We start from the raw sequence: 27,322 nt of genomic DNA on the forward strand, positions 1-27,322 counted from the left end.
AGACTGGATTAGGATGCCTCGCGACTAGGGGTCCAGAGACAGAGGCCTCCAGTTGCCAGGCACTTCGGGAAGAGAAGGCTGAAATGATGCATCAGATTTACAGCTGCAGTGACGAGAACATAGAAGTTTTCACCACCGTGATTCCTTCCAAGGGTGAGTGAAATTGCCCTTTACCGTTTCCTTAACGTGGCATATTAGGCAGGAGGGGAAGGACAGTCACATGCTGCCTTACTACGGTTTATCCTCAGGTCTCTGGGGTCTGACGGACTCTCTGTTTTGATGGTATTTGATTTTTTGAAGGGGGGAAAGAGGCACAAGGATAAACATCAATCACTGAGAAACAATCCATCAAGGGGAAGGCGAGAGCAGCTAAATACTCCCTGTTTCATTAAATTCAGGACCAGCAGTCCAGTACAACAATGGAAGTGACAGCAAGCAATTGCTGCGGACACAGGTGAAAACAAAATCCCGGGGCAGCTAGATAGAGACTTTCATTTTTTCCAGTGAGCAAGTGGGTTCTGAAATGAGAACAGCTGGCTTAAAAGTATGACTTCTAACTGTGCCATGCAATGTGCGGAGAAATACTCCCGGCGGCTGCTTGAAGTCCAATGAAGCAGAGAGCGCCCTGACCCTGGACTGGCTTCTCCACAGAACCCAGGGCCACCTTGCAAACTTAACCTGCGACTAATGCTGCCAGAGAATGCGACACGAGAATCTTGACTTTATAAGCTCTTGTGGTCCTCAGTGAATGGCGTTAAGGGCTTTGTGTGAGGGTTCTGATGAGTCCAAGTGTCTGGTTCCTGGGCAGTCCCCTCACCCCCTCCTAAGCATGGCCCCCTCTCCTGCCGCCTCTGCTCTTTGCCTGCGCTCCTGTCTTGCCCCCTCCCATCCATCCCCATGACTCAGGCTTAGCCCCTGGTCTCATTGTCAGCCTTGAATGAAGTGGGCTGGGTGTTTGCTGGTGTTGTGAGTCCACATTCAAACAATTCCTTTCTTCCCCTGTGTCAGCCGCCGACAGGGCCATTGCACAGCAGGGGAGGGAGAGATTCCGTTTGGCCACAAAGAGACAGCCTGCAGGACATAAATTAAGCTTTAGACATTTACTGCCAGATCCAGAGAGAGGGAAAAGAGCTGGGAGTCTGCCGCCCACGTGCAGGAGTTGGAATTCCCTCTGGAAACTCTGCAAGTCCAAGTTGACCCTGGGAATCAGTAGTTTCGCTTTTGGGTGGAACTCCTCTTACCCCAGGATGTTCACAGTGCCATTGGTTCTAAGAGGGCACAACTGAAAATAACCTAAGTGTCCATGAAGAGGGGAATGGTTAAAATGTGGTGCCGTCATGCTATGGAATACTATACATTGTCAACAGGAATAAACTAGATGTATGCATATGAACATAGGTAGATCTAAGCATAATGCTGAGTGCCAAACACGCAGGCTGAAAAATTATATATGTATGATAGCATTTCTGTAAATTTGAAAATATAAACCAATACTATATATTGTTTATGGATATGTATCTACAGAAAAATACTAAAACATACACCAGAAAGATACAGATAAAATTAGTGATCTCAGTAGCCTTGGGAAGGTTGGGAAGGAGAATTAGGGAAGGGTAGAAAGAGAACCAAAACCTTGCCTCTGATTTTGTGTTTCTTGTATATGAGAAGAAAACAAAGTAGAAGCAAATATGAAAATGTTACATGTGTTTATTTTCTATCATTCATTTCCCTTTACAAAATTTTTAAAGGGAGAAAAAGTGAAAGACCAAGTGGTTAAGGGACTGCTGCCACTTCTGCACTGTTTGACCTTGGGCAAGCTACTTAACCTCTCTGGGCCTGAGTTTCCACTGCTATACATGGGAGAAACAACTTATCTTCCAGGATCATATGGGGAATAAATGAGTATGTATATAAAGCATTTAGAACAGTAGCTGGCATGTAGTTAGCACCATTAAATACATCACTTACAAAGTGATTTCCAATTTTATTTTGTATTTACAATAATCAACATGATCCGTCAAAGATAAATATGTAATCTTATCTTTTTTCCTTGTCATTTTCATTCATGGCCACCTCCTGGTATTAAACAAAGTATTCACTGGTATTCACGGACATTTCACTGCTCAGGAAGCTGTTCTCTAGAAAAGGATTATGGCCATTTTGTATTAGATCATGGATGAATTAAGTCCACCTCTTCTCACTTCTTGCCTGGCCTCACTGGCCTTCTCCAAAGCCTCCAAACAGGGCTCTCCATGAGAGAAGACAGCGCTAGCAGGTCTTGAGTCGCCACTCATGAGAGAGAGTGATAATTCTTCATTACATTCCATATCCCCTAACTGTATAAATAGAGTCGCTTGATTCTATCTAACAAGGGCTCCTCCCTGGTGTGCCGTTTCCCAAAGGCTGCGGGTTAGCCATGCTTAAGGATGTTCAGTAACCAAACCTTCCCCAGTACAACCTCAGCAGTATGGGCAGTGCAGCCTGGTGGTTAGGAGTGTGGGCCTTGTTCCAACATCGACTGTGTGGCCCCTCTATCCCTCAGGCATCCCCATCTGTGCAGGGGAGTTCACAAAGAGTAGCTACCTTGTGAAGTTGCTGTAAAAGAGATAAACAAGCCATCACCCAGGGTAGTGCAACGTGAGCCATCATTACATTTATTGTTTTTGTATTACATCCCTGTTTCCAACACATACATATTGAGTTCAGCCCAATATCTACATACACATTTTTTTAACTGAGCCATCTTAAAACCTCCCCAAAATATGGCAATAGCAAATATTATGTTGCTTCTTAAGTATTTTGAAAGGCACAGACATAGACCAATCCTGTAAGTGAGAACATGTGTGTGGTTTTACTTTCTTGAAAGGATGAGAGCCCTTTAAGGGAAAGATTTCATCAGCACAATTCACAGTAACTACAATAGATAAACGTCGTGGTTTTATGAAAAAGTTGTGCCAGAAGTTATTTCAGTGGATTTAACTCTGGGTGAACAACACCATAGCATTCAAAATAATTCATTTGGGATAAGCAACAATGGGGAAGGGGTGGTGAGGGGAATTGGGGAATAGCAGGAGGAAACGTGGAATGTTCCAGAAAGAGAAATCTTAACAGAATGCTATCATCTGTAGCCATCACCTACTCCTCCCACCTGCCCTCATCTTGCAGAAAAAAGAGGAAAATCATAACTACCTCTGATTCCTGGGAATTCATTCCTCATCAGGTGCTAGACCAAGGATTTTTTAAGGATGAGTTCCTTTAATCTTTGCCATAGCTTTCTGAGGTAGGTGCCATTATGATCCCTGTCTTGAAGGGAGGAAAGTGCGACAGAGAGAGAGAGAGAGATTGAGAGAGAGAGAGATTTAACCAAGTCGCATAGCTGGTAACTGGCAAAGCATCAAGTTCAGATTCACACCAAGCCAAGGGAGGGAGCCAGGAGCTCTGGCTGCTAACCAGCATTCGTTTCTGCAGGCTTCTCAGGCTTTGCAGAAGATAACAAGGCCAGCACTCGTCTGTCACTCATCTGATATTTGACACGAAGTCATTTCTGTTCTAAGCCGGGCAGGGACATGGTGGGATTTAAGTTGTAGGTGGATCATCCTAGCAGCAACATGGAAAACAGACGCCTGGTGTCTCCATTTTCAACAAAATCCACACCTTTTCCCAACCAAGTAACATTTTTAATGGTTAATTTCTTTAAGTATTTTTATAATTCTGGTAAAATATGCATAACAAAATGTACCATTTTAAAAACTATTTTAAGGGTACAGGTCAGTGGCATTAAGTCTATTCACATTGTTATGCAACCATCACCCCCATCCATCCTATCGCTTCTTCATTATCCCAAACTAAAACTCTGAACCCATTGAACACTAACTCATTCCCCCACTCTTCCAGCCACTGGTAACCACCATCCTACTTTCTGTCTCTACAAATTTGGTTTTTTGTCCTTTTGTTTGTTTTTCTGTCTCTATAAATTTGACTACTCTAGGAACCCCATATTAAGAGGAATCGTAGACTATGTGACCTTTTGTGTCCGGCTTATTTCACTTAGTGCCATGTGTTCAAGGTTCATCCATGTGTAGCATGTATCAGAATTCCATTCCTTTTCAAGGCTGAGTAATATTCCATCACATATAGACACCATATTTTGTTTATTCATTCATCTGTTGGTGGACATTTGGGTTGTTCCCAAACTTCAGCTCTTGTGAGTAATGCAGCTATGAACTCTGTACTCAAGCCAAGTAACATCTTCGATCGCAATGACCCTGTCTCTTTTTGCCATCTCCTCCTCTATGCCCCTGCCTTGCCAGAGATTCAAGCCTTCTTAGTGTTGTTACTATAGCTATGTCAGCCTCGCTGGTGTTGTCTAAAACCATTTCTTTCTCTCTGTCTTTGCAGTATCCAGTCCAGCCAGAAGAAGAGCCAAAAGCTCTCAACACCTCTTGACCAAGAATGTAAGGAAACTTTAGTTTTGATGCTGTTTGGTTGACTTTCATTTAAAAAGCAATGCCAGGCTTCTTCACTCTCCCTCCCCAGCTCTCAGTGGCCAGGAGGGTTTCAGTGTTCCGTGTGGTGGGTGCTGCACTCTCTGCTCTCCACTTAACCAAAATAATTGACAAATGTCAACCAGACACCGAGTGACCCAGAACTGGACCTCTTATTCTGCCATTTTCTCCAGGCACAGAGAGTAAGCCTTGTTTTATGCACACATTTTTTTTTTCTTGTTTAAACAGAGTCCATGATATGGACATAGCATTCCTGATCTAGGTATTTTCCTATTGTTGGCATTCATAATGTTCCATTTTTTTTAACTATTATTAATAGCACATCAATGAATGTATTTATATAAAATACTATTCTTTTTTTTTTTTTTTTTTTTTTTTTGAGACGGAGTCTCGCTCTGTCACCAGGCTGGAGTGCAGTGGCGCAATCTTGGCTCACTGCTATCTCCGCCGCCTCCAGGGTTCAAGGGATTCCCCTGTCTCAGCCTCCCAAGTAGCTGGGACCACAGGCGCATGTTAGCACACCCGGCTAATTTTTTGTATTTTAGTAGAGACGGGGTTTCACCATGTTGGCCGGGATGGTCTTGCTCTCCTGACCTCGTGATCCACCTGCCTTGGCCTCCCAAAGTGCTGGGATTATAGGCATGAACCACTGTACCTGGCCAAAATACTATTCTTTTGGATTAATTCCTCAGAGCATAGGCCTCAAAGTAGAATAAACAGGTAAAAGGATAAGAACAATTTCATCCATCCATCCACTCCTTCATCAAATATTTGCATTCCTACTGTGTGTGACAAACATTGTGCTAGATGTAGAGAATTGTGATTTGCTCAAACTAGTTCTTTTTACAGTTTTGTCACATACTGTCAGGAATTCTGAACAACTGGGGGGTTTCCAGTAGTGCTTGTCCATTTACCACCAACATCACCAGCATTGGCTTTCCTCTTTTTGTATTATGTTTTGCTGCTTTAACATGCGTATGCCTTACTCTAAAATTAGCTTACATGTCTTTAGAGCCTAATAATGCTGTGCAATTCCCATTTTATATATAAATGTCTTTACATAAAAACTGTCAATACATCTTTGTGCTTTAAAGTTGAAACTGAATTGTCTCCTCTTGGTTGTACTGGAGTTTCTATTTCTATGACAATTTTTCCTTTTTTTTTTTTCTTGAGACAGAGTCTTGCTCTGTCGCCCAGGCTGGAGTGCAGTGGCTGGATCTCAGCTCACTGCAAGCTCTGCCTCCTGGGTTCATGCCATTCTCCTGCCTCAGCCTCCCGAGTAGCTGGGACTATAGGCGCCCGCCACCTCGCCCGGCTAGTTTTTTTGTCTTTTTATAGTAGAGACGGGGTTTCACCGTGTTAGCCAGGACGGTCTCGATCTCCTGACCTCGTGATCTGCCCGTCTTGGCCTCCCAAAGTGCTGGGATTACAGGCTTGAGCCACCGCGGCCGGTCGACAATTTTTCATAGGATAGCCTTTCAATTTTTGAAGTATCTCAATTTTCAAAAGCCTATTCTCCATTAAAAATGTTTTTTGACTGGGCACTGTGGCTCACACTTATAATCCCAGCATTTTGGGAGGTTGAAGCAGGAGGTTAGCTAGAGCCCAAGAATTCAAGGCCAGCCTGGGCAACATAATGAGACCCCGACTCTACAAAAAAAGTCAAAAAATTATCCAGGCGGCCAGGTGCAGTGGCTCAGGCCTGTAATCCTAGCACTTTGGGATGCCGAGGTGGGCGGATCACCCGAGGTCAGGAGTTCAAGCTCAGCCTGGCCAACATGGAGAAACCCCATCTCTACCAAAAATACAAAAATTAGTTGGGCATGGTGGCGCATACCTGTAATCCCAGCTACTCAGGAGGCTGAGGCAGAAGAATTGCTTGAACCTGAGAGGCAGAGGTTGCAGTGAGCCAAGATCGTGCCACTGCATTCCAGCCTGGGCAACAGAGCAGCTCCATCTCAAAAAAAAAAAAAAAAAAAAAAAAAAAAAAAAAAAAAAATTAGCCAGGCATGGTGCTATGCTCCTGTTGTCCTAGCTACTTGGGAGGCTGAAATTGAAGGATCATGTGAGCCGGGGAGTTCAAGGCTACAGTAAGCCATGGTCATGCTACTGTACTCCAGCCTGGGCAAACAGTGAGATCCTGCCTCAAAAAAAAAAAAAAAAATTAATGTTCTTTGAATGAGATGGAGTTTTACTAGCTGTTGTTTGCATATAACATGTACATATACTATACATGTAAATATATACATGTATATAAATGTATTACCTTTTTATATCCAAAAGCAGTATATGCTATATAAAATTTTATACAATACAGTAGTCCCCCCTTATCTGCAGGAAATATGTTCCAAAACCTCTAGTGGATGCCTGAAACCATGGAGAGTACTAAACCCTGTATCACTATGTCCTTTAAATCTAATAACCGGGATGGCTACTAAGTGACTAACAAGTGGAGGTTGTCCACAGAATGGAGACCCTGGACAAAGAGATGATTCATGCCCCAGGAGGGGCCATGTGGATTGGTGTGAGATTTCATCACACTTTTCCAAATGGTGCAAAATTTAAAACCTATGGAATATTTCTGGAATTTTCTGTTTAATATTTTCAGACCCTACTTGACCAAGGGTAACTGAAACCATAGATGAAAGGGGACTACTGTATACTATCAGCAAATCCTGAGAAGCTACAGAAGAGAGGGGTTAGATATGTAGACTTCAGAGTCAGATGGCCTGGGTTTAAATCCCAGTTCTATCCATTTCTAGCTATGCGACCCTGAGCAAGTTGCTTAGCTATTGTGGAACTCAACTTCCTTAGCATTAAAATAAGGATAATAAGAGAACATATCTCAAGAACCATGGAAAGGAGCAAATGATTTTTTTTTCTTCTGCAACAAAAGCCACATTTATTTTTTTTAATTTTTTTCTCATTTTTTGGCAAATGATTTAATGCATATAAAATGTTTAGTCCAGAGCCTGACACATATAAGCATTCAATAAGTATTGGGCATTTTTTTTTTTTTTTTTTTTTTGAGACAGGGTCTCACTCTGTCACCCAGGCTGGAGTGCAATGGCATGGTCTTAGCTCACCACAGTCTTGACCCCTTTGGGCTCAAGTGATCCTCCCTTCTTAGCCTCCCGAGTATCTGGGACTGCAGGCATGGGCCACCACACCCAGCTAATTTTTGTACTTTTAGTAGAGACAGGATTTCACTATGTCACCCAGTCTAGTCTCAATCTCTTGGACTCAAGCAATCTCCCCGCCTCGGCCTCCTCCCAAAGTGCTGAAATTTACAGGTGTAAGCCACAGTGCCCAGCCAGTTTTTTGTTTGTTTGTTTGGTTGGTTTTGGTTTTTTTGTTGTTGTTGTTTTGTTTTGTTTTGAGACAGAGTCTCACTCTGTTGCCCAGGCTGGAGGGCAGTGGCACCATGTTGGCTCACTGAAACCTCTGTCTCCTGGGTTCAAGCAATTCTTCTGCCTCAGCCTCCTGAGTAGCTGGGATTAGAGGCACCCACCACCATGCCCAGCTATTTTTAAAAATATTTTTAGTAGAGATGGAGTTTCACCACGCTGGCCAGACTGGTCTTGAACTCCTGGCCTCAGGTGATCTGCCCACTTCGGCCTCCCAAAGTGCTGGGATTACAGGCGTGAGCCACTACGCCCTGCCCAGGTTTTTTTTTTTTTTTTTTTTTTAAGTGAAAACTTTCCATATACTAAACTATATTATGCCTTATTATCTGATAATGTACTGCTTTGCAATTTGCTTCTTTCTCTTAATAAATCTTGAATATCTTTCTATGCCAATTCATCCGTATAGCTTTACCTTATTCTTTTTTTATATACACAAACATTTTTAAATCTTTATTTATTATTATTACTATTATTATTTTTGATAGGGTTTTGTCATGTTGCCCAGGCTGGTGTTGAACTCTTGGACTCAAGCAAACCTAGTGTCTCAGCCTCCCAAAGTGCTGAGATTACAGGCCTGACCCACTATGCCTGGCCTACCTCATTCTTTATAGCGGCTGTATAATACAACATTGTATGAATGCACTATAATTTGTTTTACCCAAACCAAACCTGAAGTTTTCTAGATTCATTATTTAACCAAATTATCAATAAATAGGGCTCCCCATTTTTTTCTATTAAATAATGCCACAACAAATTCTTGAACATATTTTTATGTTCTTAAATGATTCTGAGGATAAATTTATAGATATGAAAATCCTAGGCCAAAGGAGATAAACATTGAAACAATTTTATAGCCATTGACAAATTCCTAGCAATTACGTTTTAAAACAGCTTTTCCAGAACAGCTGAGCCTATACTGTGTGGCATCAATGTTGTTAGTCTTTGACAATCAGATAGGTAAACATATCCTGTTTAATTTGTACTTCTATAATTATTGATGTGATTCTTTGTCTTTTCATAGATGTATTGATCATTTCAACGTTTTTTTCCCTACAGGTTTCTTACTCATGTCTTTTGCCTATATTTCTCTCAGTTATATGCCTTTTCCTTATTTTAGATTTAGGGGGTATGTGCGCAGGTTTTTTACATAAGTATATTGCATGATGCTGAGATTTGGGCTTCTAATGATAGCATCGCCTAAGTAGTGAACATAATACCCAATAGGTAGTGTTTCCACCCTTTCCCCCTTCCCTTTCTCCTCCTTTTTGGAGTTCCCAGTGTCTATTAGTTCCATCTTTGTGTCTGCGTGTACCCAATATTGAGCTCCCACTTAAAAGTGAGAGCATGCAGTATATAGTTTTCAGTTTCTGTGTTATTTTGCTTAGGATAATATCCTCCAGCTGCATTGCATCCATGTTGATGCAAAGGATGTGATTTTTTGTTTGTTTTATTGGGTTTTTTTGTTTTGTTTTTTTGTTTTTGAGAGACAATCTCACTCCGTTGCCCAGGCAGGAGTGCAATGGCGTGATCTCAGCTCACTGCAACCTCCACCTCCTAGGTTCAAGTGATTCTCCTGCCTCAGACTCTGAGTAGCTGGGACTACAGGTGCCCGCCATCATGCCTGGCTAATTTTTTTTGTATTTTTAGTAGAGATGGGGTTTCACCATGTTGGTAAGGCTGGTCCCAAACTCCTGACCTCAAATGATCTGCCCGCCTCGACCTCCCAGAGTGCTGGGATTACAGGTGTGAGCCACCACGCCCAGCCAATTTTGTTCCTTTTTATGGCCGTGTAGTAAAAATATGGAATACTTCATGAATTTGCGTGTTACCCTTGCACAGTGGCCATGGTACTCTTCTCTGTATCATTTCCATTTTAGTGTATGTGTTGCTGAAGCAAGCACTATATGCCTTTTTCGAGAACCTGTTGTATGTTAAGAAAGAGAAGGGTTTCTAATGGATGGAAAATTTGATTGTAGGGAAACTGATTCTGATCCTTCTCATGGTCCCTGAAAATTCAATCCCAAAGTCTAGAAGGAAAATGCTCCCAACTTTCAAGGAGCAGTGGGTGAGGTATTCCCAAAAATTGAAAGAGAAGGAGTTGTCCGTGGGTAATTTGGAGTTTAAGAAAGTTTCACCACAGATCTTTCAGTCTTTTGGTCAAGAAGTTTGGCTCTTGTCTTCCCATATTCAGTCTTCCTCCAGGTGGACAGCGCAGGAGTGCTCTCTGGCCTTTTGCACTTTCCTCTGAATTTCTGATTTCCCCTAACAGTTAGCTTAGCCTAGCCTCTGCTTGTAAAACTCAGCCCCAGTCATACAGACCATTCAAATTAGAAGACAGGCAATGTCTCTTAGTCCACCTCCTTCTTTTGCAGATGGGAAAAGTGAATCCCAAAAAGGAAAGAATTGTCTCTGGTCTCTTGTGTCCCTAACCAACTGATCCTTGGCTTCCCTTTGAGTCTTTGTCTTCTCCAACTTGGTGATCTAAAAGCAATTGTGACTGGTTATCTTGATGAGGAAAATAATGCTTATTTTGCAACTGTACCCATATTTACAACTTCCTATGGCCTCAAATTTGTATTTGTGTCTCTTCTCATCCCTTAGACTACCATGTGGATGGATGTCAGGTTCCTTCTTCTCAAATATCTCTTTCCTCCCCGAGCGATGCTTAATGTCAGCTTTCCTTCCTCTCTCACTCTTCTTGAATTGTATTTCTTCCAAATTCAAGGCAAAGCCTCACACTGTTCCTTCTCTAGACGGTCTCTCCAGTCTTTAATTTGTTTAATTCTTAGACAATTTTATTGACATTTTGATCATCCCGATGCCCACTATCATAGGAGTAGCTCAAGGGGATAAACTTACACAAAGATGTGGGTCAGTTAAGCCTTCTGGCATGGAGCAACGACGATGGAGATTTGTGGCCCCTTCAGAATAAGCAGGCGGTCAGCCATCAGAAAAGATGGATAAATGAGATTGCAAAGGTCACATTCTTCCCAGATTTCAAGCTTGTGAGGAGAAATATTTGTGGGGTTCTCCTGATTTTTTGAAATGCACAGAGTGCCGGGCACGGTGGCTCACACCTATAATCCCAGCACTTTGGGAGGCCGAGGCAGGTAGATCACCTGATATCGGAGTTCGAGCTCAGCCTGACCAACATGGTGAAACCCCGTCTCTACTAAAAATACAAAAATTAGCCGGGCATGGTGGCACGTGCCTGTAGTTCCAGCTACTTGAGAGGCTGAGGCAGGAGAATTGCTTGAACCCGGGAGGCAGAGGTTGCAGTGAGCCGAGATCATGCCACACTGTACTCCAGCCTGGGTGACAGAGTGAGACTCCGTCTCAAAATTAAAAAAAAAAGAAAGAAAGAAAGAAAGAAAAAGAAAAGAAATGCACAGAGCAACCAATTGCACTTGCACTTGAAAATTCCTATCTGGATGTAGGCCCTTTCTTTTTTTTTAAAGACAGGGTCTCACTCTGTCCCCCAGGCTGGAATGCAGTGGGATGGTCAGAGCTCACTACAGCCCCAACCTCCTGGGCTCAGGCGATCCTCCCATTTCAGCCTCCCAAGTAGGTGAGACCACAGGCACATGGCACCACACCCAGCTCATTTTTGTGTTTTTTTTTTTTTTTGTAGAGACAGGGTTTTGCCATGTTGCCCAGGTCTTGAACCCCTGGGCTCAAGCCATCTGCCACCTCATCCTCCCAAAGTGCTGGGATTACAGGCATGAGCCACTGCGCCCAGCCTGAATGTAGGCACTTCTATGGGTTTACCAAGAACACGCACTTAGGAGGCATGAAACCATGGTTCTCATCCTGGCTCTGTCCCTTACAGTTCTGTGGTCTTGAGTAAGACACATGGCCTCTCTTGGCCTCAGTTTCCCTATGTATAAAATTAGGCTAGAATTGGGCTAGAACATTTCTGTGGATCCCCTCAGCCCCAAAGCATTGTGATTCTCTATTATCTCGGTCTTCTTGACTGTCTTTCTAACTGCCTATCAGCAATCTAGGCAACAAATAAGCAGAAGTGTGAATCAAAGATGTCAGCGGATGGGATCCTGAGGCTTGTATGTTAGCTCGTGTCTTCTGCTTTTCCTACCTTGACCTCTCTATGACCAGCAAGGGAGTATTACTTTATTGTGGTAACGCTTGTTACTCTAGTACATTCCCCGACTTCAGCTGACAGTTTGCTGGCCGAAAAAAGGAAACTTTCAGCATTCAACCCTTATCTCTCCTCCTCCCTGCTCATTAACATCCCATACCACCATCCTAATTCTCTAATCTTGCTCCTAAACTCAGGATGCTAAAAAGCCTCCTCTCAGACCAGTGTGTTCTAAGACCACCAGCAGCAAACTCAGACTGTGTCCTATAGACCAGAAAATAAACCAGGCTGCCAGGAGCCTTTCAGGAGGCCACATGCATCCATTTAGCTGTCTGTTTCCTGGGACGGGCCTAACCCACTGAGCTGCAGCCATCTCAGAGCCTCTGTTATTGTGGAAAATGAGAACCAAGTATCAGGCCCAGCTAAGAAACAGGAAGGCTCAGAGCTGGGCCCTTCTCCTCTTTCCTTTCCTGCTACTGGCATGCTTTGGTGGGCTGGAGGAGGCACGTCCCCAGTCGCAACCTGGGAAATAGCTGGCCTCCTTGCCAGCCCCAGGAAACCTCCTACATCCATCTGGCTGCTGGGCTGAGCAGCTAATGTCACTCCACTCTCTCCCTCCCCATTCTCCCTCCCCACCATGCAGAGAAGAGATGGGGAGGTGGTGGTTCTTGTTCCTGAAAGCGAACATTTGTCTCCCTTTCAGAGGAGGAAATGTTGGAAGGCAGCGGCAGTCTTCCTGTGGACTCCAGGCTTCACATCCTGCCTTACTTCCTCCTTCTACAAAGTGGGTCTGAGAACTCCGCAGCAGTCCTCACTCCTCCTCTCTGAGAGCAATGCTGAGAGAATGAAAATAAAATCAGGAACAGCTGTGATGAAAGGGCTGCCCACCCCCCCACCCCCAGAATGAATGACCCAGTGTCCTGCCTATATATAAATATTCAGGATCAGAGCCCAAACTACCAAGATTCCCCTTCACGACTCTCCATAGTAAGATAAAATGGCTACTATTTGTCTCAAGTTTTTACACTTAAATTATCTCAATGATTTAAGTATTTTTATTACATTCTTTTCCAAAAAAAAAAAAAATACCGGCCGGGCATGGTGGCTCACGCCTGTAATCCCAACACTTTGGGAGGCCGAGGCAGGCAGATCATGAGGTCAGGAGATCGAGATCATCCTGGCTAACACAGTGAAACCCCGTCTCCACTAAAAATATAAAAAATTAGCCAGGCGTGGTGGCTCCGTGGTAGTCCCAGCTACTCGGGAGGCTGAGGCAGGAGAATGGTGTGAACCTGGGAGGCGGAGCTAGCAATGAGCTGAGATCACACCACTGCACTCCAGACTGGGTGACAGAGTGAGACTCCACCTCAAAAAAAAAAAAAAAAAAAAAAAAAAAAGTAAGGCCCATTTTGGTGGACTCTAACAGAGTAACTTCCCAATATAACTACTCAGCAGGTGGTGATGACTGAAAACATTTTAGCTTTGGGCCCTTTGTTCTGGCTTATCAAGATTTCCGTGCACAGAACCACACCCAGTGGAAATTCATCTCCCAGCTCCACCCTGACCCAGGCACTCTGGTCTGGGAAGTGGGGGCGCGGGTAGGAGAGCACCCCGTGTCCCCTGCTCCATTTTGCCAGCAGCTTCTTTCTTTTTAAAAACCTGAGACTAAGTTGGGCCTGAGCCCTCTCCCTAGGTCTTCGCTCTGCTAGAGCATCCAAAAAGTTGTCCTCTGCATGAACAAGGGTGTTGTCCACTCAGCTACAAAGACTGTAAGACCTCGCTCTCCAGAACTGCCCTCGTTTCAAGGCCTGTCCTATTGTCAAAACATGTCAGGCGACGGGGCAGCTGACCTGCCCAGATCTCTGGCCTGATGGCCCAGGCTCCTAACTCTGTGAAGGGCTTGCTGTTGAAGAACACCCCTGCCCCCTCCAGAACCCTCATTTGCTTGCACCATGGCACCATTTGGCAGTCTGAAGTCAAATAAAGCAGCCACTTCTGGCCGGTTTCCTGCCCAGGTTTTGTCGCTGCCACTAGAATTCGCTGGAGTCAGGAAGGATCAAGAAACTTGCTCGACGCGAGCTCCATCTGCAAAGCTCCCGCCCTGGGGACCGTGGGTCCCGAGGCCCGAGCAGAGGAGTGGGCTAACCGCACTTCCCCCGCCCGGCAGGTGGTGATCGAGTCGGACCTGTACACGCACCAGCCCCTGGAGCTGCTGCCCCACCGCGGAGACCGCAGGGACCCGGGCGACGGCCGCAGGTTCGGGAGGCTCCAGACCGCACGGCCGCCCACAGCCCACCCCACCAAAACCTCTGCCAGACCCGGTACGTGAGTCCCGGCCCCAGCTTCCCGCACCTCCCTGGGCGCAGGGACCCACTCAGAGCCACCCACACGCCCAGGTCAGGGCAGCGTTGGCGGTGGCTGCGGCCTCAGTCGCGCCAGGTGACCAAGCACCTGTGCTTTCCCAAGTAAATGCTGTTTCCACCACAAAAGCACCTGCTGTCAGGCCTTACCTTAGCCCCACACATCTTCTACCTATAAACAATCACTCCTAGGTGTACGTAATGAGTAAATACTTTTTTTCTTTTTTTTTTTTTTTTTCGTTTGAGACAGGGTCTCACTGTGTTGCCCAGGCTCAGGGACAGTGGCAGCAATCACAGCTAACTGCCCTGGGCTCAAGCCTTCCTCCCGCCTCAGCCTCCCTGGGACTACAGGTGCACAGCCACCATGCCCAACTAATTTTTTTTATCTTTAAAAGACAGGGTCTTGCTATATTGCCCAGGCTGGTCTCGAACTCCTGAATGCAAGTGATCCACTGGCTAAGGCCTCCCAAAGTGCTGGGATTATAAGCATGACCCACTGAGATGGGCCCTTATCTACCATCTTGCTCCACAGGAGGTGCTACTGTATTCTAGAGATAGTGTAAATCAGAATGCTCTGGGGTAGAGAAAATCATGACCCATGAAGCAAAGGAGGCTCACATAATTTATTTAACACACACACACACACACACACAGAGAGAGAGAATGTGTGTGTGTGTGTAAAATTGTACAGGCTCTTCATAAACTGCCATCATAAAATCTTACCATTCTAAATTTGAATGACCCAAACAACAATCTATAACAAGAATGTAGGAGTAAGTTTGTCTTGAAAACTGGAAACATTATAGTTTTACCTTAGATACTATTTTTGTTTTTAATGGCTTCCACCCCAAGCAGCTAACCAGGAATCTGCCTTTAGCCCACCCAAGTCTATGATGGTATTTTGCCTTTAATTGCTGGTTTAGGTTATTTCCGTTATGCCCACAACCTAAAGTTATTCATATTTTAACTCCAAAAATATACAATAGAAAGTCCAGGGTGTCCTTCGGAAAGCCTTTGGGCGTTGGCAATTTTGTATATTACAAGAACTGAAATAAGACTCTACTGAGTATAGTCCCTTCCATCTTTGAGTTTTCCCTTTGTAGATGCTAGACCAGGCCACCAAGATTTCTTTGATTGCTAAGAACCTAATCCTGCTCCTCTGATCCTTTGCATAAGAACTTATACATCAAGCTATATTCTCTATTAAGTGGTTACATACACGTATATGTATGCAGAGTTTGAAAGCATTAGGAAAACCACAATCTGCCTTGCAAATTAAGACGAGATAGATTTTTTCTCTGTGTCTATATATAGGTGGGTGGGTGGGTGGGTGCATGTGTGTGTGGAAAGAAGAAGAGACAGAATATTTATCTTTTCTATAAAATCATAAAGTGAGTTTAGAGCCATGCTTCTCAAGTTTTAATATGCAAAAGAATCACCTAGGAATCTTGTTTTTATGCAGATTCAAATATAGTAGGACTGGGTAGGCCCCAAGATTTTATGTTTCTAACAAGCTTCCAGATGCTGCTGCTCTGGGCACAACATATTGAGCAGCAAGGATTTAGAGATGATCTAATGCATGGTTCTCAAAGTGGAGTCCCGGGAGCAGCAGCAGCAGTCCCTGGAAAATTGTTGGAAATGCAAATTTTATGGAATTAGAAACTCCAGGTTTAGGGCACATTAATCTGTGTTTTAACAACCCTCTCCCCACCACCCTTCACTGCCCCCACCCCACGTGATTCTAATGCACCTGAACGTAGAGAGCCTCTGATTTACTGCAATTGCCCCTCTGCCAATTTCCAGAAGAAACTGAAACCATAGAAACTGTTTGACCTACCCAAGGTCGAACTGCTTGTAAGCAACAGAGCCAAGATAAATCTCAGGTCTTTTGATTCCCTAGCTAGTGCCTCTTCCTCACAGGGAATGTCTTTCCAACTGTTTAGTTTTAGGGATCACTTTCATTCCTTTCTAAGTAGTTTGTGGAAGCTTGAGCTGCCTGAGTCAGTCTTTTATTCTAAAAGACAAGAGCAATAAGTTATGATATGGAGAGAATCTGCCCAGCACGTGACAGTCAGCTCATGCAGGAAATATGCCAGTGAGGTTTCAAAAAAAAAAAAAGAGAGAGAGAGAGAGAGACTGGGCTGGGGATTGGTTCAATTCCTTCACCTCCTCCAATCTGATAGATTCCAGAGTGGGTGGGAGGGAGGGAATGTTTCTGAGTCAAAGCCAGACCATCCTCCTGTCAAGAAAGGTGCCTGTCTCCAGGGAGCTCAGATTTTGGAACTGCTTTTTTCCTGAGCCATAGACGGCACCTGGACGCAGTAGCTGTCTCACCTGGGAGAAAGATGCTCCGGGGAATCTTGGGAATTGTAGGAACTCTGAATGCAGAGACCTGACTGAGAAACTCTCAGGTGCCTGGAAATGGGGCAGTCCCCAGGCCTGGGCCTGGGAGAATTAGCTGCCTCCAGGACTTTTTCTGAGATGTCCTCAGGCACCTCAGAACCAACTTGTTCAAGCCTTTCCTCCCTTCTCAGTGGGGGCTATTATCCTTCATCCCAGCAAGTCCCCAGGATGTTTTCCCTAATGCCACCTTGTCCTCCCCACCCCTTCGACATGAAACACTGACAGCATCAACTCCTAGGTATTTCTCTCCTAGCCCTCTTGAAACCTACCTCGAGCTACCCTGGCTCCCCCTCCCTTCATCTCCACTGTGTAGAGAACATCATCAGTGAAGGGCCCAGCCTCCAGCCCCTCCCACCAGGCTACCAGAGAGGTCCACTTGAGAGCAGAAATCTGCCCCTGTGCGCCCTCAGCTTTAAGTACTGTGTCCGCTCCTGGCCTCTGCCCTCCAGACCACACTGACGTCTCCAAGGCTACCTCCTATGACACCCCTGTCCTCACCGTTCTATCACGTAGAACAGCCCTGAGCCGTGGAGTAGTTCTGTGACAGCTCCATGATATCCTGCTTCCCAGGACTTTCCCTGACACTGTTCTCTCTGCAGATTGCCTTCCCTGTGTCTCTCCACCTCGCAAATTCCGCTTTCTCCTAGCCAGGGTAGAGGGTCCCTCAGTCAAGCCTCCTTAACCCTGAAAGACCACCCAAAGTCAGTTCGCTACTCCCTAAATCACCCTTACCTGGCTTTATCATAACTGTTATGTATCTCTAAAGCCTCGTTTCCTTGACTGGAAAGTACAGACTAGTCCAGACCAGCCTGAGCAACATGGCGAAACCCTATCTCCACAAACAAAAATTAGCCAGGCGTGGTGGTGTGCACCTGTGGTCCCAGCTACTCCGGAAGCTGAGGTAGGAGAATTGATTGAGCCCAGGAGGTCAAGGCTGCAGTGAGCTAGAGATTGCGTATGCCACTGCACTCCAGCCTGGATGACAGAGTGAGACCCTGTCTCAAAAGAAAAGAAAAGAAAGGCTGTGGTGAGGATTAAATGAGATAATACTTTTACGGTTTATGTTCAGCACAGTGCCTGGTGTACAGACAAAAATGTGAGCTGCTATTATTATTAGTTGTGCCAGGGCTCCATTCATTATAGTTTAATCTTGGTAGTCTTGTAATACTTGATTTCATTTGCATTAAGGTATTTTCTTGTGGGAGGGGAGTTATTTCTAGATTCTGTAGTACAGTCAGATGGGGCTTGTCCTGGGACACCTGCCCCAGAGAGACCTGTGCTGAAAGCCAGCTTTCCCCTATGTTCTGTCAGCTACCTCAGCTCAACACCTGAATCCTCAGAAGCTTCAGGGCAAAACCTACTCAGAATTAGGTTGGGGCATCAGGAATAAAGGCATTAGAAAGAAGGTTCTCCAAGGTTCTCCACCCATACCTCTCGTAAAGCCAGCGTCCCACGATTCTGATCTGATACACTCCGGTCCTTCCATGTTATGCGGCTGCACTTCCTTCCCAGCACGCGCGTGAAGTGTTCTCTGCCCATTTTCAGAGGGGCATCCAGAGCACCGTGTTAAATAACTGATCCCAGCGATAAAGACTTAACTCTGAGAACCTCTTTAACGTCTTGTGATCTGAGGCCTTGGGAAGGAAGGAAGAGCTGAAGGCACATTCTGAGCACCTACTGCATGCAGACATAGTGCTAAATAATCCACACGTGTGATCTTATTTTTAAATAGACTTTAATTGTACAGCAGTTTTAGGTATACAGCAAAACTGAGCTGAAGGTAGAGGTTTCCCATATACCTCCTGCCCCCACACACAAGCACAGCCTCCCCACACACACAAGCACAGCCTCTACCCATCAACAGCCTCCACCAGAGGGATATGTTTGTTATAGTTAATGAACGTACATAGACACACTGATCTTATTTAGGCCTTAGTTCCAGCTCCCCTAGAAGAGTGACAGTTGCCTCATGGCCTGACCCTCCTGCCTGGTTTTGCTGCTTGGTACAAAGGCCTTTAGGAATTCCCTGCCATGGCTGATTGGCTAACAAGGTAATTGATGCAGAGCCAGGGGGAGGCAGAACACAGAGTACCACTGAGTAATATCTCCTCTGTTCAATGTTACAGTGGGGATTTCTGAACCCAAAACATCAAATCTGTGTGGGAATCGAGCATATGGAAAATCTCTGGTAAGTAGAATAAGCCTGCTTAGTTGTATCTGTTGTGCATTAAGCTTCTGGTCATGTCTAATTCTCCTGTGCCATGAAGAGAGACTCAGTGTTCTTTGTTCCAGGCCTGAGGATTATTAGAAAAGCATAACTGGCTGTTCTTTGCTCCTAAAAGCTCTCAGTTGGCTCTAATTTTTGCCCTTGTGGAACATCCCTGGCTGCTTCTCTCTTTCTTGTAAGAAATTCAGGTCTTAGGCAAACAAAAGAAGTTATTATCCAATAGACATCTTACACATGGTGGGGGTGGGGGTGGGATGGGCAGGTTTCTATCACAGGACCCTGCCAGGTAGAAATTCCTGCCTGACTAATTCCCAAGCACAGTCACAGGGGAAAAGAGATATGAGGTTCTCACGCGCTATGAAACACCAGACACCACTGTCTTAGTTAGCACAGGCTGCTGTAAGAAAATACCATAGACTGGATGGCTAAAACAACAACTGCTCACAGTTCAGGAGGCTGGGAAGTCCAAGATCAAGATGCCAGCAGATTCAGTATCTGGTGAGGGCTTTCTTTCTGGCTTGCAGATGGCCACCTTCTCACTGTGGGTTCACATGGCCTTCCCTCTGTGCATGTGGGGAGAGGGAGATCCCTGACATCTCTTCCTTTTCTTATAAGGGCACTGATCCTATCATAGGATCTCTACCTTCACGACCTCATCTAAACCTAATCACCTCCCAAAGCCCCTGCTCACAATACCGTCACATCCAGGACTAGGGCTTCAACACCTTGTGGGGAGGTCCGGGACAAGCATTACCCACTCAGACTGGTCTGAGTCAGGCCAAGATGACCAAGCTTTTATGTTCCCTTCTCACTCCATCAAGGCATGTGGGCTGTACCAGGAAGGGTGTGACCTTGACAAGGTGGCCCTCTACAGCCAAGCCCACCTGAAGGAATTAAGAGCTTTCTGCTACCCACCCTGCTGTCCTCCCTCCCACAGCTGGGCAGCTGTCCTTCCTTGAAGGAGATGGAGTGGCACATCTCCAGGCCTATCAGTACATCTCTCTCATCTCTAGGCGTGAATGTTGGGTTCCCTCTTGGTTAGCAGAGTCAGCAGTGCCTGGAAGTGAGGTCAGCTCAGGCATCCTAGACTTTTTGAATATCCGCTCTCAAGATCCGTAGGTGGTGCAATGTGAGAAGCAGAAGAGACCCAAGTTATTGTGCCAGGCCCTCATCGTCACAAACAAATTGGACAGAGATTGCTTCGCTCCTGGTCTGGGCAGGAGACCTAATCCAGGGAATCTCATTTAGGTTATTGCTATTCTAGGAAAACCACACACAGGGCTGTTTGCTCTTCCCAACCTGGTACTCAGGGGAAACCAGGAGGTCTGGGCGGTTGATGTCGAGGGAAGATTATCAGGCTGTGACAGTTCCAACAGCTGCCCTCGCCTGAGCCAGAGAAAAAGCAAGGTCAAGAGGCAGGTAGCCATGATCTTGGGCTGACTGGCCCCAGCCCTTAAGCTGGCCTCAGACAGTGTCCTTGGCAGAGAGGCAGTGACAGCAGGAGTCCAGAGGAAGCTGGGAGGGTATAGGGTGGTGATGGGGATATAGTTACAAAAGGAGAGAATAACAACGAAGAGGAAGAGGCCAGGCACAGTGGCTCACACCTGTAATCCCAGCACTTTGGGAGGCGGAGGCAGGTCGTCACCTGAGATCAAGAGTTTGAGACCAGCCTGGCCAACATGGCGAAACCCTATCTCTACTAAAAATACAAAAATTAGCCAGGCGTGGTGAGCCATGCCTGTAATCGCAGCTACTTGGGGGGCTGAGGCAGGAGAATCACTTGAACCTGGGAGGCAGAGTTGGCAGTGAGCCAAAATCTGCCACTGCACTCCAGCCTGGACAACATGAGCGAAACTCAGTTTCAAAAATAAAAAAAGAATGAAGAGGAAGAGGAGGCAGCACAACAGACCCTTCCTCGGGCCTGGAGATTGTTGGGGCTGGGGTCCCACAGCTTATCAGAGATCCGTGACCTCAGCATGGAGAGCAATCCAGGGCTCACACAGCTAAATCCCAGTCAGTGCTGAAGTGTGCTGGGTGAGACTGGCCTAAGGACAGGGGAAAAGAGTGGGAACAAGGCCTTTCACCCAGAGATGAGGGGTGTGGGAGTTCACCGGCCCATGGCTTAACGGGAAGGAAGCGTTCAGATGGACACCAGGTGGCAGCAGCTCTGCCCACAGTCAGCCAGCTTGGGGCGGGAGGAGGGATGAAGAAAGTGCCCTTGACCGGGCGGGAGGAGGGATGAAGAAAGTGCCCTTGACCGGGAATTTCCCAGCGATTTTAGGAATGTGGTGACTTGAAGCCTTGGATAGGGCTTAGGGGGAAGAACACAGCACAGAGTGTGTCTATTGTCCAAGCGGCCTCTGGACTTAGCCCTAGTTAGGCCACTGGTTAATTTTCCGTTAACTCTCTATGTTCCTGAGTACTTGTCCACTCTTTGGGACGGGTGAGGAGGGCTGCCAAGTGGTCCAGTCCCAGACCCTGCTACTCACATAGACACTCAGTGCTGTGGGGATCTGAGGACAGAGAAAGATCACCGTGGGCCACCAGCCTCAGGGAAGGCTTCCTGAAGGAAGCAGCCTTGAAGGGGAGACAGATGAGGCCTAGAGCCAGAGGGTGAAGGAGGAGGTGCTGCTGTGTGAGCATCAGAGAAGGGAGCATCCGCTGCTGGCAGTGGAGCTACTGACACACACAGGGACCAATGGGAGGCCGAGCTGCATAGATGAGGACGTCCTGTGCTGAGGAGCCTGGAGGAACAGCTGCAGAGTCAATCTGCCCTGCAAGGTGGTTGGGCGGGGGTGGGGGTGACTTATGCTTCTAGAGCCCAAGGAGGGGCATGAGGAATGTGGTAGATCTGCTCGGAAGCAAGGAGGTCCGAGGTCACTGTCGCTTGAAGGCTGCAGCAGAGGAAACGGAGAGGCTGGGCTGGCTCTACCCTACGCAGCCTAATCAAAGCAAGAATCTGCAGAATTTAGCAACAAATTGGACACCAGTGATGATGGAAGTGTGAGGGTGGCAGTTGCCACATAAGACTGAGCTGCGCTGTCTCCAGTTTCTTGTTTCTCTCTCCTGAGTTTCTCTAGGTCAGTGGCTCAAAGTGGAGTCCCAGGACTAGCAGCACCAGCAGCATCTGGGGAATTGTTAGCAATGCAGATTCTCAGGCCCACAGCAGACCCACGGACTCGGAAGCTGGGGTGGTGGGGCCCGGCACTGTTTATCAAGCCCTCCCAGGCAGTCCCACACCTGCTGAATGATGAGGACTATGCCCGGGCGGTGGTGGTTCCATTCAGTCATCCCCACTTGCAGACGGCCTCAGTCAGGGCCAGAGTGGGAAGGCAGATGCATCCTCACACTCCCTCCCGCTTCCTCATGGCAGATTCCGCCAGTGCCCCGGATCTCAGTGAAAACTCCGACCTCTGCCTCGTTGGAGGCGACAGTCATGGGCACAGAGAAGGGAGCTGTTCTGATGAGAGGGTAAGTGCTGCATCTCTGGCCCCACCGCCTGTGGCCTCCCACTGTCCTGATCCTTCCTTCCCCAGAAGAGCACCAGGCCGCTTGGCTGACAGACCCTGGAGAGGCTGACACAAACCCATGCCAGCTGCAAGTTACCTTTTAATGAGGCCAATAATCCTGGGTCTCTGCAGTGCCTCATCAACTGTTTCCGTAGGATTAAATGGGAGAGTTTTTCATGGTTTCCACTTCATTAACGCCACTCTTTAGGCTTGGAGAAGTGATTTGGGAGGTTTTTTGGTTAATTAGATGAATGTAATCACGAGCCATATTCAGAACCTCCCATAAGCATGTGGGCATCAGAAATGTCTCATAAGTAAGTTCAGGGTCCCCTGCCCACCAGTTAAGAAGTGTGTCAAGTACAGAGGTTTCAAACCACACTTGCAACTGCAGTGTGACTACTCGCTTTCATCCAGAACCGGCAGCTAGGGAGGCAGGAGTGGATAACCCCAACACCCCTCAGTGACACTGCCTTCTGCCTTGCACCAAGACAGTGAGTCTTCAACTCGATTCAGCACATACCTGTATGCCCCGGACTATGTCCTCCACACTACAGGCATTTCAGGGTGGCGAAGGGTTAGGTTCTTTTCTCAGATCTGCTTTCTAGGCTGGAACTGCCACCGACCCACCATGACTTCAGGCAAGGTATTCAGCCTTCCTGTCCCCATCCGTTCAAAAACAAAAGCGTAAAACAGGAATCACAGGGAGTACCCATCTTAGGGGGTTGTGGTGAGAATTAATTTTTTGGTTTTTGTTTTGTTTTGTTTTGTTTTGAGAGGGAGTCTCGCTCTGTCGCCAGGCTGGAGTGCAGTGGCGCAATTTTGGCTCACTGCAACCTCCACCTCCGGTATTCAAGCAATTCTCCAGCCTCGGCCTCCCAAGCAGCTGGGACTACAGATGGCCACCACCATGCCCAGACAATTTTTGTATTTTTAGTAGAGATGGGTTTTCGCCACGTTGGCCAGGCTGGTCTCAAACTCCTGACCTCAAGTGATCCACCTGCCTTGATCTCTCAAAGTGCTGGAATTACAGGCATGAGCCTCCGCACCCGGCCTGAGAATTGAAAGAGATAATGTGTGGAGAGCTTAGTACAAGCTGTTGTCAACATGTTTCAGGAAATTCATCTAGTAGTTGGGAAGCCATGCACCTGGGAACATGTTGGATGCACGCAGGTGGGGCTGCAGACTACACCGTCAGCCTGAGCACTGCACACTTTGAAAGCAATGGGAGGTCAGAGCAAGAACAGGCTAGTGAGGAGCACTTCTGAGTGACAGAAGGTTGGCTAGAAAGAATTATAAAAACCAAGTCATGTGTCACTCAATGTATGGGGACTTAACTGGAGAAAACAAAAAATTTTTTTCTTTGATTCTATTATATCCAATAAATATCCAAAAAGATTGGATCATATTTATTTTATCTTAATGAGGTACAATATTTAAGTGGCAACGACTGTTGCTGACTGCTGGTGTAAACAAGCAAAAACTTCACTGTGCGGTGACAGAGGCCACCCTTTCAGTCCACATGGCTGCATTGCAAAGGGTTCTAAATGGCTCCCTTCTCTCTAAACTCAATCATTGTCATTTCAAGTTGTTCCTGGACCCTGGTTGCAGAAAAGAAAAGTAAGGCCACCATTTCTTTCACCTAAGGGGAGAAGGGTGTAGGGAATGAACACATGTTGAGGCCCACAGTGTGCCAGATGCTTCACTCTCTCATTTTCCTCCTCCAAAAAGCCCCTTGAGTTAGATGAGATTATCCCCATTTTGCACATGAAGAAATTGAGGCTGGTAAAGGTTAAGTCGCTTGCCTGAGGTCACACAGCAGATGGGAAGCAGGAACCCATCCCAGACTTCATGCTTTTTCAATAGCTGTTGCTTGGGGACCTGTCCTTTCCAGCAAGTTTGTTCACATAGAGGCTGGAGAGGTAGGGATGCAGAGCCTTTGGCAAGACCAGACCCAGAGCAGGGGGACAGGAGCAGAACTTGAAATCCTTGAACCAGCGTGTCCAGGGCCACCTCCTCCATTCACACCATGGGAAGCTTTCCCCAGGGGAAGCCGTTCCTGTGAGGGTCCCTACAGTGACCTTACAGCTATGTGGATCCTGGTCACAGAGGAGGAGCAGAGGAGATAGAGCTCTGGCCACTCTTCTCTAGGGCAAAAATGAAGTCTGGCTTGTGAGCGGACCACCCTCCCCACCCACTCCTGGCTTTTCTTTAGATCCAGACATCTCAAGAAGATGACTGAGGAGTATCCAGCCCTTCCCCAAGGAGTGGAAGCCTCTCTACCACTGACGGGCAGTGCTTCCTGCGGGGTCCCCGGCATCCTCCGGAAAATGTGGACAAGGCACAAGAAGAAGTCTGAATATGTGGGAGCCACCAACAGCGCCTTTGAGGCCGACTAAAGGTGACCCTCTTCAGGTGCCCTGTTTTGGCCGAGGTTCCCTGAACAAGAGGAAAACACTTCAGGATTGGAACTGAGCCACACACACCTCTGCTAGTAGCTGGTCCAAACCCATTATCCTCCCTCACTCATTGATCACCCTGGGATAGAGCACAGGAAAGAAATGTCCCTCGAAGGCAAAATATAAAACTGTCCCTTCTTAGAACTGCTAAAGCCATTGGTCTGAAAGTGACTTTGGGAGGTCATAAAGTTTGTATCTCTATCTTTAAGCAAAAAATTAAACTTTCTCAGCTCATTTTAAAGACCTCCAAGGAAGGAAAAAAGCAATTCCTCTGTCTTCCTTGTGAGTTGCTCTAAAGTGTGTGATTTTCTAGTGTAAATTGACTTTGAGGCACTTGTAAACACAATGGTTCTTACTGTTTCCATTACTGCATTTACTTCACCTTGACAAGGTACAAGTTTCAAGGACAAAGCACTATATATTAAGTTAGTAGTTCTAATATCCACTTGAGAGTATATTCAAGGTTGATTTTCATGGCCATTTGGCATGATTGCATGAACTCTCTATTCTTTTATGTGCAGTTTTTCTATAGAAAAACATTAAAAGTTAAATGTTGACTGCTAATGTTTTCTGAAGTGGCATAGTCTAGTAGAATCAATAATCCCTTGCTTTGGTATAATAATTTGAACTTTTGAAAGTGCTTTCTCATCCATTATCTCTTATCTTCACAAAACCCCTGTGGAAGAAAGCACAATTATTCCCAATCTGCAGAGGGGGAAATGGAGGCCTTTGGAGGTTACGGGACCAGATACCAGATAGTGGAACCAGACACCAGGTCCTCAACTTCTCTCCAGGGGACTACCTGCTTTGCCTACTCTCTAGCAACTGATTTGGGGAAATTTTAAAATGGTAAGAGAGTATGTCTCTGGGGGCAACCATTGAAGGGAAGACTGATAATGTTGGAACAAGTAAGGGATTTGAATGAAATACATTATTATATCTTATATGTTAGCTTGAACCAGAAAAAGTTGCCATTTTTGTAGGTCAAAAACAAGCATCAATTTCACATGGTTCAACCTCATATATGATACTATGCTTTTGTTCTATCAATGAAAATGTCATCATCAATTCCATTGTCAACATTAGTAGCCTTAAAACTATAACATAATAATAATGATGATAATGATAATTATAGCTATCATCTATTAAATGCCTACTATGTTTCAGGCATGATACTAGGCAATTTACATGTATCATCCTAATCTTTCTAACAATTCTATTAGGTGGCCCTATCCATTTAATGGATGCCAATTCAAAGAAGTTAAATGATTAGACTAAGGCACCTAACTCATGTGAGTGTCAGGCTTCGATGCCTGTGTTACAGCTACTCCTTCACGCAAAATAGTTCAGAACATAGAGAAGGACCAAGGTTAATAAATGATTTTCATCCCAAACACTAAACATGATTGATGGGTAGAGGCTGCCCGAAGTGCTGTGTAGAGATGGAATCTGAGATAGAAGAATGCAGTGGTCAATTAGTAATGCTTGCCCATGGAGGGATTAGTTGACACATGCCTTGTATATTTGTCATCTGTGGACTAAACTCTGCCCCCAAAGGTTTGTTTTCTAATTCTGAGGTTTAAATTAATCTAGCTCACTTAATGAAACCAGAGATCTTATGGTAAATTCAGCCTAAGACAGTGCTGGAAATTGCCATATGTTGGTACAAAGAAGTGTTTGGCCACATTACAGGTCTCAGACTCAACTGCTATGTGTGACTGCTGCTCTGTGCCTATGCATGCTTTTTTGCTGAGTTCCCTGTTTCCATATCTCCAGGTGAACCATAAGAATGCAGAGGGTGGCTGAGAAGCCTGGGCTTCTGGGATTCCACCTTGCATTCTCTGCTCTTCAACCATTGTTTTAGACTCTGAACACCTGATCCTCATACCTGAACGTGATTTGGAGACTTGGGCATCAAGTGCTCTTTTAAGAAGGGGCTGTCCCAAAGGACTGTTCAATAATCTTATTCAATAGAGATGTTGGAGTCCAGAACCAAGTTAGGGAGCAAACCAGTAACCTATGCTGGTCGTAACAGAGGATCCTACAATGATGTTTGTTTTTAAGACAGGATCTTGCTATGTTGCCCAGACTGGTCTCAAACTCCTGGGTTCAAGGCATCCATCCTCCCACCTCAGTCTCCTGAAAGCTGAGATGACAGGTACATGCCACCACACCTAGCTCCTTACAACCATTTATTTTAATTTATTTCATTTATAACTGATATCTTTCATTTGTATGTGGCAGCTAGAGATTTATATAGGATGGAAGTAATTTATTTTTAATTTAAATATTTCATGTTGAACTGTTTGCCTTGTATAGAACATTTTATTTGGCCAATTCAAATAAAAATAAAATCTGC

At 45.8% G+C, this 27,322-nt stretch overlaps 1 protein-coding gene and 1 non-coding gene across 4 annotated transcripts; one reads left to right on the forward strand and one right to left on the reverse strand.

Moving 5' to 3' along the window:
- Window positions 1–27,322, forward strand: VXN (vexin). 3 transcript variants are annotated; one of them, XM_005563451.4, is made up of 6 exons: window positions 1–153; window positions 4,399–4,454; window positions 14,176–14,329; window positions 18,898–18,959; window positions 22,372–22,469; window positions 24,720–27,322. In XM_005563451.4, exons 1-6 carry the CDS (start codon window positions 84–86, stop codon window positions 24,901–24,903), a joined length of 624 nt encoding a protein of 207 aa, XP_005563508.1. In that variant the 5' UTR covers window positions 1–83; the 3' UTR covers window positions 24,904–27,322. The 3 variants fall into 3 exon arrangements, with proteins under 3 accessions (XP_005563508.1, XP_073854976.1, XP_073854975.1); XM_073998875.1 differs by lacking the exon at window positions 22,372–22,469; XM_073998874.1 differs by lacking the exon at window positions 18,898–18,959.
- Window positions 9,707–9,813, reverse strand: LOC123575344 (U6 spliceosomal RNA). The gene has a single exon (XR_006700642.2). It is a non-coding gene; the product is annotated as a U6 spliceosomal RNA (small nuclear RNA).

The sequence above is a fragment of the Macaca fascicularis genome, chromosome 8 (genome assembly GCF_037993035.2).
Source record: "Macaca fascicularis isolate 582-1 chromosome 8, T2T-MFA8v1.1".
Classification (NCBI taxonomy): domain Eukaryota; kingdom Metazoa; phylum Chordata; class Mammalia; order Primates; family Cercopithecidae; genus Macaca; species Macaca fascicularis.

Bases quoted from the DNA above. Each gene is read 5' to 3' on its own strand.
- VXN (XM_005563451.4), top strand. From the start codon at position 84: ATGATGCATCAGATTTACAGCTGCAGTGACGAGAACATAGAAGTTTTC. The intron at 154-4,398 runs GTGAGTGAAATT...CTGTCTTTGCAG, and splicing joins CACCGTGATTCCTTCCAAGG to TATCCAGTCCAGCCAGAAGA. The intron at 22,470-24,719 runs GTAAGTGCTGCA...GCTTTTCTTTAG, and splicing joins GGAGCTGTTCTGATGAGAGG to ATCCAGACATCTCAAGAAGA.